The 19,022-nt window shown below is 41.4% G+C and overlaps 1 protein-coding gene across 18 annotated transcripts in view; it reads left to right on the top strand.

The window, feature by feature from the left end:
• Positions 1-19,022, top strand: part of epb41l2 (erythrocyte membrane protein band 4.1 like 2) — a 62,557-nt gene that overhangs the window by 31,554 nt on the left and 11,981 nt on the right. For 11 of the 18 annotated variants that reach the window (XM_074615919.1, XM_074615920.1, XM_074615910.1 and 8 more), the window contains exons 6-16: positions 143-185; positions 4,391-4,466; positions 5,415-5,511; positions 5,602-5,726; positions 5,955-6,042; positions 8,128-8,280; positions 8,454-8,551; positions 9,710-9,882; positions 11,250-11,326; positions 15,933-15,983; positions 16,133-16,165. In XM_074615919.1, coding sequence (XP_074472020.1) covers positions 143-185; positions 4,391-4,466; positions 5,415-5,511; positions 5,602-5,726; positions 5,955-6,042; positions 8,128-8,280; positions 8,454-8,551; positions 9,710-9,882; positions 11,250-11,326; positions 15,933-15,983; positions 16,133-16,165 — 1,014 coding nt within the window. The other 7 variants (XM_074615908.1, XM_074615915.1, XM_074615913.1 and 4 more) reach the window with 3 other exon arrangements.

Below are 19,022 nucleotides of genomic sequence, written 5' to 3'. Positions count from 1 at the left end.
ATACACATACACAGGATGTACAGTACGCCACATAAGTCAGTAATGTACACATATAGAAACTCCAGGCACGGACATCTGTATAGTGTCTTGTGACACTGTTTCATTAACTTACTTCCTGCTCTGTGTCTCGCTACCTCTCCAGTGTTGGTTGGATCCCACTAAGGAAATCAAGAGACAGATACGCAGTAAGTTACATTTTTTTTTGCTTCCTTGACATTTCCATCCATCTCCATCTCCATCTCTGCCTGCCTGAACAAGTTGTTTCACACAATACAGGGTCCCCAACTTCTCAGCCAAAAGGCGATGAATTAAATATAAATACTGAATTAATAAAAGAGTTCAAGTATATTAAAGGAAAAACAAACAGCATCACAATTAAGTCAAACAAACAAAGCCAGAGACATTCGAAACCAAACCGGACAGCAGTGTTGCCAGAGCCGGCGGCGTGGGAGAGGTTACCGATGTGTGATCGCTCCGCTTCATTACTTATTGATCTCTCTTTATTAACTGTTGTTAATTTATGAATGCGGGGCGAGGTGCAGCATCTTGGGTTTTGTTGATAGACAGCTATCAAGTGTGTGGAGCAGCCAAGCATAACTTCAAGCTTTGTTTTACTTTTGAATGCACGCATGTGCCCGTAACAATTACGTTTGACCAGTTGATCAGTACAGAGCACAATGACCAACAGAATCGTGTTAGAAGTTAAATTAATCAGGTTGCCGTTTCGCCAATTTGTCATTTCATTAGTTGAGGATTTAATTAGTTGTTCTTCTTCTTATTTGTTGGTGTGCAACGTAATGATTTCTCTGAGGGTTTTTGAAGAGTATTCCAGTAACTCTAGATGACTGTCATGAAAGAGTCTCTTCTTCAAGATAACCTTTACATATTTTCTTTTGCTGTGTCTTTCTCGCTTCTCCTTCTTTACAATAAAGTCAAAACAGGCTTTAACACACAGCCTAAATCTTCAAGTTGCACTTTTTAAGAGAAAGGCTCACTAAAAACATATAATTTTGGCTCATAAAGTGTTATTTTAGAATTAGTGTATGTGAGGTAGTTGGGTGTGTGCAGACTGTGTTTGTGTAAGCACCACAGTGTGTGTGTGTGTGTTGTGAACATGCATGCCTGTGTTTTTGTGGCGGTGTCGCTGTGAGCGCCTGTGGTTCATGGATGAGTGGTATGCAACCAGCTGCATGTGTTCATTTGTGTACATTTTTCTGCACATGTGTGAATGTTTATAGAGGCTGTATCATGTGAGTTGGATATATATATGCCTGCGTGTGTACAGCAGACACAGCAGCACCACACAAATGACAGGTTTGACACCGTTCTGCTCTAAGCTACCATCAGTGTAAACTCGGCCGTCACCGCTTTACGTCACAACATAGCGGGCTTGGATCTTGAATCATTTTTGGAAAGATCAAAGCTGCTGCTTTTAAAGCCTTCCTAAACCACCCGTTGAAATATAAAGATCTAAAACAGAGCTGTTGCTATTGTCACCTGTAAGAAGAGGACAAACATTGACTCTTAATAGAAGTCAATGATTTCAGTTATTTGTTCTACAGATTTCCTTGGGGTTGCTGTTTAGTGGTGTGTGGGTATGAAGGTTCTGTATAGACTCATTGCCCAAACTTTAGCGTAACTTTGGAGCGTTATTTAGCGTTCCTCCCGACAAGCTATCAGGACATGATTGGTACTAATCTATTCCTTAGGTTTTTGTAGTTTCATATGATACCAGTATCTTCACTATAGCTTTAAGACTGAGCCAGCTACAGCCTCTGAAAGACAGAACAGCGGCTGGATTATTAAGAGGCTGTTCATATAATAAAAGATCAGTACTTGACATCTGTGTATTGATACACAATATTGCCACGCAAAATATCGCAATTCTATGCTAGATCGATTTTTTTTACCCCTCCATCTAAAACATTTAAAATATGGATGTTCCAATACCATATTTTTCTTTTCTGACACCAATACATGAACATTTGTATCAGACTGATCCAATACCAGTGCATTAAAAGCACGTCGCCGCCTTACTGGTGGGATTTTCCAGATTGAAATATTACCAAATTCCTGACATTTTACCAGCTCTGGCTAACGTTACACTCTCTGCTAGCACCTGCCCAATCGGTACTGCATATGTGCAACTCTCAACAGAGATGAGAAAGAAACAAGATGACTCACTCGTCAGCTACTTCCATCATCGATTTCAGACGTGGCAATCTTTTTTAACATAGCTGATGATGGAAGTAGCTAATGAGTGAGCCATCTCTCTTCTTTCTTATCTCTGTTGAGAGTTGCACATGTGCAGTACCCATTAGACAGGATGCAAGTGACATGTGTTGTTGTTCCTGTGTAGGGTAAACTAGCTGATAAATCATATGATAACGTGATATCATATTGGTGCATAGACTTGTGTAGTCGCTGATATCCGATCCAACATTTTAGGGTGTATCGGAGGCATTTCCGATACTGGCATCGGAGCAACTCTAATGTAAAATGATATAAATCCGATCAGAATAAAGTAAATAATGAGAGGGAAGAAAGTTGGGAAAAGTGTTACAGCAGAAAAATAAGAGGGGAAAAACTTTACTTCAAAAGAAGCTGAAGTATTCGTTATTAGAATCAGACTGAGAGCCAATAAAAATGAAACTTTAACCTCAAAGAATCCTGCAGTGCAGTCAAATACATTGTAACAAATGGCACAGAAAAATCAACCCCACTAAAATATTTATCCATGCGAGCGAGCCCCTTCCTTAGAAGTCACTTTGACAGATAATGAGAACAAGATTTCGTCTCGCTCTCGGGGGTGAATTTCCCTGGAAGGGAGGCTGAAGAGTCTGGATTTAGTCCAGGCAGTAGACCTCTCTTAGTGCGTGTGGCTGTTGTTAATGTTTAACAGCAGCACGCATGTTCTCTCCACAATCAAACTAACCTTTATGGTGTTGGGTGTCTCACCGTGCTGATGCTGCCAGTACGCTGTCATGGTGCATTTACAGCCAATTCAGTTTCTATGGTGAGAGCAAATAGCAACTGCTAAAATATAAGGCAAGCGTGTTTTACAATTAATGGTCGAATTCCTACATTTATGGAATTATGCAAGTCATTAATTCACTTAAACATATATATTTATTTATTATAGAAAAATATGAGCTGGGAAAGACCTGTGGATGAGATGGGATGAGTAGTGGACGTAGGGAGGTGAGGGATAGGATGTGTATATGTGTCAGTATGTGTATATTCTATGCGTCATGGAGCGGATTGATGGGCAGCACGTGGTCGTGTAGAAAGACGAAATGGTCACGAGAGACTCACAAAGCACTTAGTGCTGCCAACAATTCATGCAAACTCAATCTCTCTCCCAGACACATCTCATACATACACCAACACACATCCGTACTCACAGACAGGCGAGGAAAACAGGACTCCAGATTCTCCGTTTCTGTATGTTAAGCGACAAAAACTGAAATCCGTGGAAAGAATATGAAAAAAACACCATATATCAGTATGAAATGGGAGTTTAATATTTCAACGTGCTTTCACCCTCAAGTGTTGTATCGACCTTTTCCATCTTTTGCAGCGAGAGAGTGTCATTGTTGAGTTTCCTCACGTCATTTCACAGTGTCACTGTTCTCCCTGCTCCTCTGGGGATGCAGCTGTGAAGGCTCTGTGCGTGTACGTGCTGTGTGCGCACATGCGTGTATACGTGGTCTTCGTGTGTGACCTTGGAGGAGGAAACGGTCTCGATGCGATGTCAGCTTTTTACCGGATGGAATTTTCCAGGACGACGTGATCCCCATCTTTATATTGAGTGTGCATGTGTGTGTTGTTATTGGGTGGAGGCGGAGCCAAGCGATACAGAAAGGGCGGAGATAGAGAAGGTGGCAGCCAAGCAGGGCGATATGGCCTCCTTGCCGGAATGAGAATAGGAAAAAGGGATGTTGCGTGTCTTTTGTTTCTGATGATGATGATAAAGATTACAGTTTGGTATTTGATGAGGCCAGAATGAGGTTATGCAATACCAGATCTGCTGTGTGTTTGTGTGTGTGTGTGTGTGTGTGTGTGTGTGTGTGTGTGTGTGTGTGTGTGTGTGTGTGTGTGTGTGTGTGTGTGTGTGTGTATGCGTGCGTGATGTATTAGGCTTAGTACGGTCTAAAATCTGTTCTGCATTAGTTGCCCTCACTCACACCCATTTCTCTCTGTCACACACACAGATGGGTGTGATGGACAAAGGGATGGATGGAATTGCATAGAAATACAAACAACCCTGATCATAATGTTCCCATTTTAAACTCTTGTTTTTCTAGTTGTCATATATACATATCCCCCTCTACTTATTATACATTATTGTGCTGCAAATCACCATGAACAATAATCTCTCTTCCTCCAGGTAACAACTGGCAGTTTGTTTTCAACGCCAAGTTCTACCCTCCCGACCCCTCACTGCTCACTGAAGACATTACCAGGTACACACACCAACCTTTCCTTCCAAACATAATTGAGAATGCAGTTCAGTTGTATTGCCAATTCATTTATATTTGTACATATGCATGTGCACACACACACAAACTGGGGCATGCTCCAAGGACACAGCATTTAGGTTGGAGTGTATGTCTAATGGGGCGAACAACTTCTCTGATGGTTGTAGCTAAAGGCTAATCGAGGACACACACTCACTAACACGCATACACCCGCCTAGACAAGTACCAACTACTGACCTGCATTGTGTGGGTACAGGAACTATTTCTCCTCCTCCACCTTTTACAGGTGTATAATTTTTGCTTTTTCATCTTGTTAAGTTTCCCAGGGTTTGCCCCAGACTATTATTGTATGTATTAATGTATAAATGGAAGGTAACGCCTTTTAATTTTATATTTTTTCAATTGTTTTTCATTCTGTAATGACCCACATAAACATGGTCTAATACATTATTGTCCAGTGAAGAGAAGCCCTGTAACTGGATGACTGGGGTTTAAGCCTCCATGTCAGCAAGTCCCGCCAAGGTGACTTTGAATGACATTTACCAGCACCCTGAGGTGTCCGAATCAGTCTGTCAAGCAGTAGCTCCATTCACATAATGAATGAATTCTTCCACAAAGGTTTACAGCAGGGGACGGCTCACACTGTCGTAAATCCACACAACAACCACTGGATAGTCTTCACCATTACATACCCAAACTCGGATGCATAAGGTTAGAAAATTCTACAACAAACACAGCGCCAACAAAGACATTTAATCCGCTCCAGCTGACCCTGTGCCCGGGCCTCACAGGAGGCAATTTGGCTGCTCGGATCACTTTATTATTATCACGAACAATGGAGCCGGTTTCAGTTCAAAGAAAGGCTTAGAATAAGCTTTTGTTGTGAGTAGACTTAGTTTCAACTAAAAACCCAACCTGTTTTCTCTCTTGTAGGTACCTGTTGTGTCTGCAGCTCCGCGAAGACGTGGCTTCGGGTCGACTGCCTTGCTCTTTTGTCACCCACGCTCTGCTGGGGTCATACACACTGCAGGTAGAATACAATCTACTGTATGTCTGTGCAGCTTGCAAGTGTGCAGCTCCCACATGTGACTTTTTCTGCTTATGCGTCTCTGGTTTACAGGCAGAAATTGGCGACTATGAACCCGACCAGCCTCGGCCTCTGGACAGCGTCGGTCAGCTGACCTTTGCGCCCAATCAGAACAAAGAGATGGAGGAGAAGATTCTGGAGCTCCACAAGTCTCACAGGTCAGAAAGAACAGGGTCACGTAGTCCAACGTAGTCGGGGACAAGAAGTATATATATATATATATATATGTCCTTTTATTGTCATTAAAAGCTGTAGATTTGTAACACCTGTAATAAAGGGATCATGACTGGATCTTTTTCATGTACCGTATAATTCGATTATGGATTTATGCCACAATACTGTTGTTAATCTGAGGGTGTTTGTAGTAATTTGTGTAATATGTTCAGGGGAATGACACCAGCACAGGCCGACACCCAGTTTCTAGAAAATGCCAAGAAACTGTCGATGTACGGGGTGGACCTGCACCATGCTAAGGTATGAAGAAATGAATGAATCCTCTCCTCTCCCTTTCCTCTTCTCTCCTCATCTTCTCCTCCTCCTCTTCTTCTCCTCTCCTCTCCTCTCCTCTCCTCTCCTCTCCTCTCCTCTCCTCTCCTCTCCTCTCCTCTCCTCTCCTCTCCTCTTTCTCTCCTCTCCTCTCGATTGCTGTTGACATCAGGGGATTAGCACAGTTTCTTTGATGTGTGTCGGTGTCTGCATGTTTGTGTCACTGCGCGCGTGTGCGTGCATGTGTGTGTGTGTGTCAGCTGTACAAACACTCAGGGAGGCCATTGCCATGGGAACAGCCAGTCTCTCTCACTGGGATAGCGGGTCATCAGCAGAGTGCATGCATGTTTCCATGTGCAGCTGAGTATTTTTGTGTGTCTTGGTGCAAGACGGGCAGAAAAAAAGGAGGAAATATGCATGAGAGAGAGAGAGAGAGAGAGAGAGATGGAGTCTGAAAATAGAAAGAGAGGATGTGAGATGGAGGATGCAGAGGAGACAAAGACGTAACGGACAGGGATGAGGTTAGAGTGAGACGGGGACAGATCCTTGAAAGAGAGAAAGAGGCGAGTCCCCTTTAAGGGCATGCTCCACTTGTTTGCAACACAGAGGGAGAAGCACCGGGGGAAAAGATGAGAGCAGCAGAAGAGAGAGGGAGCGTTTCAAATGTTGCAAATCTTTTTCTCTGGCATACCAAAGTTGTGGGAATTCAAGGGGGCAGATCTATTTCTGTGCTGTGCCATTAATTTGTTGTGCAAGTTTCATAACCCTCAAGGCCCAAAAAAGAGCCCTTTCAGTCATACTAAATTATCAGAATCACATTGAACAAACACAAATGCACTTTTCTATGTTAAGGGCTGTCAATCGATTAAAATATTGACCTTATGTACCTTAAAGGGAAATTTGTCATGTCTTTAATACTCTTATGAACATGGGAGGGGGCAAATATGCTTGCTTTCTGCAAAAATCAATTAACAACACAAAACAATGAGAGATATTGTCCAGAAACCCTCACAGGTACTGCATTTAGCATTCAAAAATATGCTCAAATCATAACATGGCAAACTGCAGCCCAACAGGCAACAACAGCTGTCAGTGTGTCAGTGTGCTGACTTGACTATGACTTGCCCAAAACTGCATGTGATTATCATAAAGTGGGCATGTCTGTAAAGGGGAGACTCGTGGGTACCCATAGAACCCATTTACATTCACATATCTTGAGGTCAGAGGTCAAGGGACCCCTTTGAAAATGGCCATGCCAGTTTTCCTTGTCAAAGTTTAGCTTGAGTTTGTTGCGTTATTTAGCTGCCAATGGATTTGACAATGGATTCCATAGGTTTTGTAGTTTCATGATACCAGTATCTTTACTTTAGCTTTAAAACTGAGCCCGCTACAACCGAAAAATCGCAACGCATTATTATCGCGTTAACTTTGACAGCCCTAGTTTTTATTAGACTACATTTTATTCGCAATATTAATAATTTATATAATAAAAGATTGATACTTGACGTCCGTCTATCAATACAATATTGCATATTGCAAAATATTGCTATTATGCTGAATCAATTTTTTCCCCCATCCCTAAAAAGCAAGTGGCAGATTGTTTTCCTACTACATCCGTTTTGTCAATGTGTCCAAGCCAAAGTGCTAAAATGTATCTCGAGCAGGAGCGCAGAGATCGACGAGCAGCCGAGAGCATGTCAAGGCCATGTGACATGTTTGTGTGTCCCAGACAAACTGTCCATTATCAACATAGTGCATCCTCCACCATTAGCCTGACAGATTTTTCCCTGCGTAAATTTACTACTGTAATCAATATCTCCCTTACCATTACCACATGGCCTTGGACTTAAAAGCTTTGTCAGTGAGTCAGTCTGTCAGCTAACCATGTTAGAGTTGTGCTGAATGACAGTGTTTGTGTGGTAATTGAGTTTCTGTTGACCTTAAGCAGACTACTTTAAAAATCAATTGATGTGTGCAGTATGATCAGATTCAGACAGGCGGCATTTACAGATGTTTCACCGAGATTCATAATCAAATGTGTTGTTTTATACATTTGAATCTTGACTATTACAGGACTCTGAGGGCGTGGACATCATGCTAGGCGTGTGCGCCAATGGACTCCTGGTTTACAAAGACCGGCTCCGGATAAATCGCTTTGCTTGGCCCAAAATCCTCAAGATCTCATACAAGAGGAACAACTTCTACATTAAGATCAGACCAGGAGAGGTATGTACCCAGACACTGAGGCACACTGTAAATACTGAGATTTACTACGCAAAAGGAATGCAGTACATGAAATGAATCTCTGTAGTGTTTACATAGCAGAGTACTCATAACATACTGTACATATTTGGATAAAATGTCATGATTTTTGTTGTATATATATGTTTCTTTGATAGACGGAGCAGTTTGAGAGCACGGTGGGATTCAAACTCCAGAATCATCGATCTGCCAAAAGGCTGTGGAAAGTCTGCGTGGAGAATCACAGTTTCTTCAGGTAGAAAATACACACTGTGAAGCAAACACGACCTGCTGTGTATGCACAGGGATTGTAGTTTAGAGTGAACGACACAGCTTGTTAGGTAACGTTCAATGCATGAATCTGTCCTTTATCGGGCTCAACAAAAGGCTGGGTCTCTGTATCTTGTGGTTCTTTAATCAGTCTGATGCCCCGGGGGCAAAACATACACAATAATACACACAAAAGATGAAGCAGGTGCTCGTCATTGTTGCGTTTGTAGTCGCCACATGTGTGTGCCGTGTTTGTATGTATGTCTGTGTGTGTGTGTGTGTGTAAGAGAAGAAAGGAATAAGCTTTAATATCCTGTTGAGGGAAGAGCTGCCTGGAAACATTATTGTCTCTCTTGCACATGCGCATATAGTTGTGACTGTTGAAGTATGTGGAAAATCTAGGGCAATCGATTAAAATATTTAATCGCATGATCGTCCATAGTTAATCATGATTAATCACAAATTATCACACATTTTTTATCTGTTCAAAATGTACCTTAAAGGGAGATTTGTCAAGTATTTAATACGCTTATCAACATGGGAGTGGGCATATATGCTTGTATTATGCAAATATATATATATATATGCTATTGGAAATCCATTAAAAACACAAAACAATGACAAATATTGTCCAGAAACCCTCACAAGTACTGCATTTACCATAAAAAAATATGCTCAAATCATAACATAGCAAACTCAAGCCCAACAGGTAACAACAACTGTCAGTGTGTTGATTTGATTAGCTTGAATATCATAAAGTGGGCATGTCTGTAAAGAGGAGACTCGTAGGTACCCATAGAACCCATTTTCATTCTTATCTTGTCATGGTCAAGGGACCCTTTTGAAATTGGCCAGGACAGTTTTTCCTCACCAAAATCTAGAGTAACTTTGGAACATTAGTTAGCCTCCTTCACAACAAGCTGCCAATGGACCAATTCCTTAGGTTTTCTAGTTTCATATGATGCCAGTATCTTCACTCTAGCTTTAAAACTGAGCCCGCTACAAAATCGCGTAAACATGTTATTATCGCGTTAACTTTCACAGCCCTATAAAAAATGTTTTAAAATTCACGCTCCTCTCACCGTTTCTCCATCTTCCTTTCTCTCCCTCCCTCCCTCCATCCATCTTTGTCTCTTTTCTGTAGGTTAAACGCACCAGAACCTCCCACCAAGGCCCGCTTCTTGACTCTGGGCTCCAAGTTCCGTTACAGCGGGCGAACCCAGGCTCAGACCCGTGTGGCCAGCTCCCTCATAGACCGACCCGCGCCCAACTTTGAACGCACCTCATCCAAACGCATCAGCCGCAGTCTGGATGGAGGTAACACACATTTAACAGTATTTAATGAGTGGACAGACAGATGGATGAAAAGAGGAGTGAGAGGAATGACTGGCAGATGGAAGTGGGGGTCGTGGGTGGAGGGTTTGCATGCCGTTCTGTGTGTGTGTGTTTCTGTGTGTGTTTGGATGTGAAATGCTAGTGTCTGACCAGATACAGGAAATAGCTGCAGCATATGTTTCCTGTCACACAGTGAGAGATGGAGAGAAAGAGATGGAAAGAAAGAATGTTTTGTGTATCTAAAAAGAAAAAAAAGGACTTCACAATGAAAGCAACACAGCATGTAGATACAGTACAGAGAGATGGCTGAGCAGTGATCGCATTCAATAATTTACTAATTTATTCTTAATTTCTGCATAAGATTGTTGCTAATTAATATTTTCATTGAGCCGTTGCCACATCAAATACATATTTTATTGTTTGGGGAAAAGAGTACACATCGTCTTTTCCAGCTTTTGCTCACAGATCCCACTTCATGCAGCTGTGCACTGCTGCTTCACATGTGTACTGCTGCTTCACATGTGTACTGCTGCTTCACATGTGTCAGGTTATTCCACTATCTTACATTACCCCCTGCTGGACACATAGTTCCACTGCAAGACATCATCCTTGTTAAGTTGTTGCAGTTTAATACCTCAAATTAAGTCCTTTTACTAGGGATGCACTGATCTGGCTTTTTCAGTACTGATAGCGATACCTGGGCTTTGGGTATCTGCCGATTCCGAGTACCGATCCGATACCAGTGTTTAATTAATGGACTTGGTAATGGGAGCAATTTGGGGTTCGTTATCTTGCACAAGGACACTTTGAAGTGCTGACTGGAGAGGCCTGGGATCAAACTTCCAATCTTCCGATCAGTGGACGAGCCGCTCTACTTCCTGAGCCACAAACATTGCTATCCTAACTTTGTAAAACAAAATGTAACAAATAAATACATAGATATAAATGTACTGAATTGTTTTTTATTATCAAAATAATAAATCATGCACCAGCAATTAACAGGAATTACAATTCAAGTGTAAACCTTTTTTAATGCAGCGACAAATTGGTCAAAACAGAAATTAAAATTCTAGAATATAATGTTCATACTATATAAACGTATAATTGAATTGAAAAGATCGGTGCATCCCTACTACTTTTTACAATAGTAGCTATAATCTGACCTTCTTGTGTAGAAAGTGTTTTTTGTCCCAGGAGAGAAACAAACCAGTGACCTTAAAGTGAACAAGAAAATACATCTCCTGTCAGTAGAGGACTCACACAGTTTTATTATGTGTTGAATTTAGAAATTGAACGTTATGTTTTATTTTTATTAATTTATTTTGTGTATTTATTTTCTCATTCTTTAGCGCCGGTGATCAGCATAACTGAAGCCACATCTGAGAACGGACGTGATCCCCACCTGGAGCTCCACTCTGACTCTAAGGTGTGTATGGTGTTTTCGTCATGTGTGGATACATGCATTTGTGTACACAGAAAAAGAAGGAAAGAAACGAAATATATATATTAATGTTAGGCAGCGAGTGTTTTTTTGTTTCTTTGTTGTTGCCATTATGTTATTGCTTGGAGGCTCATATTGTCCCACAGGAACTGTTTATGTGTTTGTGTATCAAAGAGAGAGACATTATATACGTGGGCGATGGAAAAATCAACATGTTTCCAGCTGTGGCTTTTTTGGCACGTCCTAGTGTATACAAGCATCTCTGTTTTTGCATTCAAGTATCCTTAAGAGTGTGTAAAAGTAAACAATTTATTAACATTATAACTACTACATGCATTTTTCCTGGGTTGGTATGCTAATAATGTAATAATATGAAGAATCTTGCAGCAGTATTAAGGCCTTTGCACACCAAGTCCATATTTTTCATTAGAAATTGAACCTCACGTTGTGTCAATCACATTTACACACCAACTCCAAAACTTTTGTCCGTCATTTAAGTTTTCGGAACAGGTTTGATTTTCGCACTGGACTCAGTGTGCAAGGTTTCTGTAGGTAACGTTTTTTATCGGATGACAGACTTGGTGTGCAAAGAACTTCACTGTGGGCTTTTCTCACATCTGAAGTTGTACATGTGTGAGGACAAACATAATGGGTCGTAGCTTCAATTTGTGTTAGAACAATGAAATGGTACACAACGTTTGCTGTTATTTCTACGCCAACCCAACGCCTCATAAAGCTGGTACTCAACGTAGAGGCATTGAAGTGAATAGCTGACTACTACGGGACCATGAATAGCACCGGGGTTTTTGGGAAGCTTATAGTGCTTTTATCTGGTTTCTACTGAGACTTTGTCCTATGATAATGTCATTTCTGTTTTCACAGGATACATTAGATACTTAACGTTGCCTCCTCTAGGATCAAGGGAGGCATCCTCACTTTTGTCCCCTTAAGCTGTGAATATGTGCGTGACCAACAAGACTGACAGAGAAAGATTCACATCTTCATTTAATGCTTACTGGATACATATGATTATCTTCATTTTAATGGTTTCCTTTGGGTCTTAACATAACTACAGAGCAGCTATTATAGGCTGCCAGGCAGGGGTACACGATTTGACACGACATTGACGTCTTCTGGCACGACTCTGCTGTCTACTAAAGAGTGTCCTGTACCTTATCAGGGATCTATGCCCACTACTTAGTATATATAGAGTATTACTGTATGTTATGCATGCCTCCTGTTCCACCTCCCCACTTTCCCTTTTCTCCTCCCTCCCCTCGCACTGTGGGATTGACCTCTTCGTCCAGTGGCGGCACCCCGTTGACACCGTTTCTGCACACAACTGTACTCTGCTCAACCCTGTGTTCACTTTTAACCTATTTTTGGTGTGTTGTTCACTGACTAATGTTATGTCTCTTTCCCTCTCTCTTTTTTTCATTCACACACTCCCTTTCTTTTTTTTGCTTTTATCACTTCCCTGTTGCATTTTGTCATCATTTCATGAAAACATGAAATGATATTTTATATGCATAATGCGTCGGTTGTTGTATGTTTAACTTATTTTTACTTCTTCACTGCTTGTTGTACACTTTGTGGATGTGTGTGCACGGGTCTCTACTTTCTTTTCCCACCCACTCTGTCTCCTCTTTTTGTCCTTCCCTTCCTTTTTCCTTCTTCCTCTCTCCCTGTGTGTGTTCTTCTCTCCTGCATCTCACCTCCTCCAATCAGTCAATCTTCATGTTTCCTCTCTCCTTCTCCTCGTCATCCTCCCTCTCCTCCCTCCCCCCGTCCCTCGACACCATCTCCGAGCTCGACCACGGCCTGTCAGACATTTCCGAAGACGACGACCTTATCGACGACGCGACCGCATCGCACGCGCTCTGGGCCCTCCCCTCAAACACCTTCTCTCTTTTCTCCGATCAGCCGCTGGCTGATGTCGAACACCTCGCACAAAACCCTCCTTCCCCAATCACAAGCTCCCAAACATCAGAGGTTATCGTAGTTGAGGAGGGCGCCGAGGCTGAAACCAGAGCAACAGCTGCACTGCCAAATTGGTGGAGCCGGTTCTCTCTGAGGGGTGTGGTTAAATATGTTTCTTTCATCCTGTGTTTTCTCTCCGTTTGGGGGAAGAATGGAAACAGGTGTCTGCCCACAAAGATATTTTCAGGATTAACAAAGAAACCAAGCTTTTTTACTCCCGCCGCGTCCAAGCTGCCAGTCAGTGCGCCCAAATGTATCGTTAAACCCAGATTACGTCAAATTCTTAACCGTTTGGCATTAAAATTGACTCGTTTTGTGGCATTCATTACGAGCCATTTGCCCACTAAAGTTATGAGTTTGGTTCCTGCTGTTCTTTGGCGTCCAGCACGACTACATCTGCCCTCGATTTCTTCTCTTCCCTGTCCTCCAATTGCCTCCTCCTTTTCCTCCCTCCCCTCTTTCTCCTCTCTGCCCTCTTATTTCTTTTCTGTCCCATCTCTCTCCTCCCTCTCTTGCTCCAACCTAACCCCATCCATACATCGCTACCTCCTAAACCCTTCCCCTCTGTTCCTGCCCTGCCTGCTAGTCGTCTTCCTATTGGCCGTGATGCTGACGGCGAGCCAGTCCTTGGTCTTAGCCCTGATTTTAGCCACACCCCTCGGCCTGACCCTGTGTTACCTAGAGAACGTGGTCTCCAAACAACGAAAGGCAGTTTTGCCCGTGTTTATCACAGAAACGCCAAATGATCAGTCCGAGGATCAGTTAAGCTTTCCTCTCACACCGACGCACACGCCTCCGCGCATCAGGCACCACGCGAGCGCGAGCGCTACCTGGAAGCAAGAGATGTGCGATCCCGCTGCTTAAATACACCCTCTACCACTCCCCTCTCCTTTTACCTCCTCTATGTTTGAATATATAAACTGTATGTCTGTACTTTCATCCCCGCCACCACCACCACCTCGTCCTTTACCCTAAATATCTTATGTTTGCTCACCATCCCTGCACCCTGCCAATCCCCACTGTATTGTTTATATAGTAAGATTAGAATAAGTAAGATTACACAAAGTATTAAAACAAATACTGAAATACTAAAGAGAGTTTATAAAGGATACACAATGTTGACATAGAGAAAATATTATGTTGTTAATATAGAGAAAAGATATTTGGTATATTGAGATATATAAATACTGTACAGAGACTGTTAGGGATGGAAAGAGTTGCAGGATGGCAAAAAACAATAACACGTAGTGCACTTTTTCAGAGTTGTTTCAAAATCTTTAAAATGAGTTGTTAGTAGTTGTCATGCTCAAAGAGGCACTCAGCAGATGAATGTCTCTCATCAAATGAAGCGACATTATAAATTGATAATATTTAGGGCTGCACGATTTTGAGAAAAATATCTAATTACGATTATTTTGACGGATATTGCAATTGCGATATGTTTTGTGATATTAGATGGAACGGTATTTACATTGTTATTCTAATTTTCACTGAAAAAGCTATTCAAATGATTATGGTGTGATATATGCAGAGATCTGTACTAAACAAAGATGTCTGTAGAATATGATGTGAACATCTCTAAAGCACCACAATAATTAATTGATAAATTATAATAAAAAATTGATTAAAAATGTTTGATTAATTGTGCAGCCCTAATGATATGTAAAAAAAAAAATAAGCGCTTTAGCAAGAAAATAATTTTATTTTTGACAAAATTTTCAGCTGCTATGTTTTGCCTTTGTAGTGCAAAGAAAGGGCGGCACTGAAAGCTTAGTTGTTTATTAGATGTTATAACTGTACATGCAGATAGAGTAGTTTGCTCAACCCTGTAGCACTGAAAGCTTATTGATTTGTATATTATTGCTAATGGATGTTAAGAGTAAACAGTGTATCACCTGATCCCTGAGGTTCAGGACTCCCTCCTCAACCCCCCGTCCGTTGTTGGCTTTGTTTTTAACGGCATTTTTGTGGTGGCCTTTTGGCGTTTTCTTGGAAAATGAAGCTGTGGATGCAGGTGGAACAGACATGTGATCCAAAGACTGGTTGGAAATAATACTGACATATTGTGCCTAAATGCCAGAGTGACTATAAGTCTACTAAAGTAAAAGCTGGAAAACATTGTAGCGCCCAGAGAATAGTTCCATAATCGTCCTATTTGAATACAAAGTAGCGTTTGTGTCCTTAAAAACCTACACAGGAACTATAGTAGAGGTGGCATTTTACTTGTGGTAGATACAGTGGATGTAAAACTGTATTGTAGACTCGTCAGCTGTTTTCCAGACAGGAATGCTATACATAAAAAGTTGTTTAGGAAAAACCGTAACTATATGTGCATCATATGGTAGAAATATACTTCGACACAGACTTTGAATCTTCTTGTAATATACGATGAGAGCAGTCAGTAGCACCTGCTGCCTCCCTTTATCAGACTCCTTTCATGTTACTGCTCCTGTGGTGCGAAGGTCACATGACCAGTAGTGCTCCCTGACACCATAAGGTTGCTGGTAGGGGGGGAGAAACCAGCTTTTTCCCATCATCCATTTCACATTTTTCTTTCTTCGTGCCCCCTACTCCTACTCATTTTGTCAACGCCATGACAACGACATTGAAGGTTAAGGAGGTGGACTTAAGCCCTGGTGATGCGGAGGCCTCGCCCACCCAGGTCTGTAGGGTCTGCCTTTACCCAGCATGCTTCGCAAATGTTTCTTGCTAAAGAGCTAGATATTGAAGGGGAAGTGGTTTTATGGTGTAGTGGAGCACGCAACCTAACCTGTCCTGTTACTCTCTCCCTGACTTCACCCCCATCAACAGTCACTCGGAGCCAGTGAGCTCGCCCTCTCTCAGGTTCACACATGATTATTGGATGTTTGATTGTTTTATTTGGTCTGTCAATCATTTGCTCGGCACGCGTTGGTTTGGTTTGTTTGGTTTGGTTCACGTCTCCTTTAGGGTGAAGTTGCCCTAAGTTAACATCACGATGCAGAGTCAGTTTTTGAAACTACCAAAGACCCAATCTGGAGTTTGTAAAAACAAAAAAAAATCTGAATATTCTTATTGACAACGGATGGTATAAAGTTATACATTTGTTTTCAGATCGGGCTGAGTGCAAAAACTGATCCTGAATGGGCACTTTCACCCAAAATCCTCACTTTCGGTTGCTCTGCTGTGGTTTCACAGTTTCAGTTTGGTTTCTGGTTCTTATCTGTGGTTTACCATTACTTTGGGGTTTCCCTGAAAGCACATTGGGGGTTTGTTGGTTTGTGATGCTTTGTTTTTTTTTTATGTGGCAACATGGGTACGAGCGCTAGCATCATTACACTCAAAGAATAATACCAAAATGTTGTTAATTTGTGCTTGTACCCATCTTCCAGCCTTCATTGAGACATGTTGGCCATATCACCACATGTCTGCCAGTTTTTTCCTATTTTTTATTTATTTATATATTTATTTTATTATGATTTATTTAATGATTTATCATTTATTTCATTCAATGGTTTTATTTTTGTTCCACATTTTGTTTTATTTTGAAGACTTAAAACAAAGTTCATTCTTTTTATTTCTATTTTTTTTAATTAATTTTCTCTATTTCATTTTTTTTTTACTGTATGTCTGCCTTCCAGAGTCCAATGAGAGTGCATGGGGACAATATTTATGTGAGGCACAGTAATTTAATGTTGGAGGTTGGTACTGGCGTCGTCTGATGGCCGAATATAAGAACTACATGTTTTCTGTGTACTCTGACGCCATCAGAACTACAACTTCCTCTGTACTGTACTACACTGTACAGGACTGCTGCCCTCTCGCACTCTCAGGCTCTGTTGCATGAGTTTATGTGTGTGGATGTTTGTATATCAAGTTTACGCTCAATTCCAGCTATTTCCTGTTTTTTGTTTTTATTGTATGATTGAAAATGTTTTGGTATTAAATGGTTTCAGTGCTAATTGTCCTACTTCACATGGCAGTCATTTTGAACACATGGGCTTGGAAACGTGACTGAGAACATTGTCATAACTTATCTATAGAAGAAATGTAACTTAAAGGTGCACTTATCAATATTATTATATCAACAATTAATCAAATGACTGTGTTACTTTGAAGGAAGTCACTCGTAGTAACAAATCCTAGACTGTATATATAGATGGACAACGCGTCTCCACTTCCTGTCAATCACAGCTGTCAATCATGACGTCTCGCCCCCTTTTTATAGCATCAAATAACTAATTAAAACCAAACCTATCAGAAAAATGAACACTTGAACACACATCAGCGTGATAAGAACTACCTAAAATGACAAAAAAACAATTTTAGTTTGACCAATATCCCATCTACTAACAAGGAGGGGGCGGGATTTATGACCTATACTGCAACCAGCCACCAGGGGGCGATTGAGTTGTTTTGGCTTCACTTAAACCGAAGAGAATTATCACCCGATTCTGCAGTTCCCCTCAGCTTTACGAAGCGTTTTAGCATCTTTTAGCTCATTTTTTTAGTTTCATGTCCTGATAAGGTCTGCTAATCTCCTCTACGTGTTGAACTGAGTGCACCACAAGGGAAACCAAGATGTTTTTCAGTGTTCTGTCTATGAAACGGAAAATATTTACTTGATTTGTATCTTGCTATAAAGCCGTCCAGTCGAGACTTGCTCTTCCAGGAATTTTCCCAAGCTGAGTGTTCACAATGGCTGCTTTGTCAATAGGGTCAGCGGTGTGTGTGTGTGAACGTGACTTTTATGCATGCTCTGCCTGTGCATGTTGAATGCCGTTTTGTGAGCTTTATTTTATCTTGTTCCCAATCCTTGATCGATCAAAGAGTTTGATTATTGCCAGGCAGCTGTGTCTAACCCCGACTAATCCTGCCTCCCTCACCCACGTGAGGAGCTTTTCTCCTGTTTGCTGGTGATTTGGCTGCCAGCGTCGAGCGATGCGTGGTTTGATAACATACTAAAAAACAACAACGTCTTTTTATGCAGCGTGGGACTGATAGTGATGCAATGTCTGGTGGTGTCTGCAGTCTATATAGTTTGTAGTATTCTAAGCTGAGGGGTTGGAAGACATAAAAAAAAATATATTTTCTTTATGGCATACAGATGAAGTAAGTTTTGAGAGGAAAATTCTCCTTAATTTGTGATGCAATCAGTCAATTTCCTCTCTAAATAAATAACTGTATCTGATTGTATCCAGTACTATTTGTGAGTGAAAGACAGAATATGACAGAAAGAAAAAAGATAAGGAGAGAAAGGAAAGAACAGCAGTGATACAAACTGAAAATGATTAAGCAGTCACGTGGGATACTATTGACGGAGGGAGAAAGAGAGCAGGTTAGTCTGATCACCACTATCAGCTCCATGTTCTGCAGTCTGCACTGCTGTTCCTGACCTGGTTTTAATGAAAAACAAAAAACTCCTCAACAAGATGGAGAGGCCCTGCTTCACTGCAGCCTACGCAGAAATACTCAAGTTCACACACACGCATAATAAATGTAAGATTTCAGACCCCTTAAGGCTCCAGTGAGGCATGGCTTCCATCTCGTCTTCCTCCTGATTGACAGACTAATGTTCCTATGACCTGTTGAACCGAATTTTCCCCTCCCTCCTTCCCTCTTTCTTCCCTCTCTCCTTCCCTCTCTCCTTCCCTTCCTCCCTTCCTCTTTTCATTATTCCTTCTCCCATTACATTTATCTCTCTCATCATCCTACCATCTTT

This window comes from Sebastes fasciatus, chromosome 18, assembly GCF_043250625.1.
Source record: "Sebastes fasciatus isolate fSebFas1 chromosome 18, fSebFas1.pri, whole genome shotgun sequence".
NCBI lineage: Eukaryota > Metazoa > Chordata > Actinopteri > Perciformes > Sebastidae > Sebastes > Sebastes fasciatus.
This window is presented reverse-complemented; position numbering and strand designations above follow the sequence as displayed.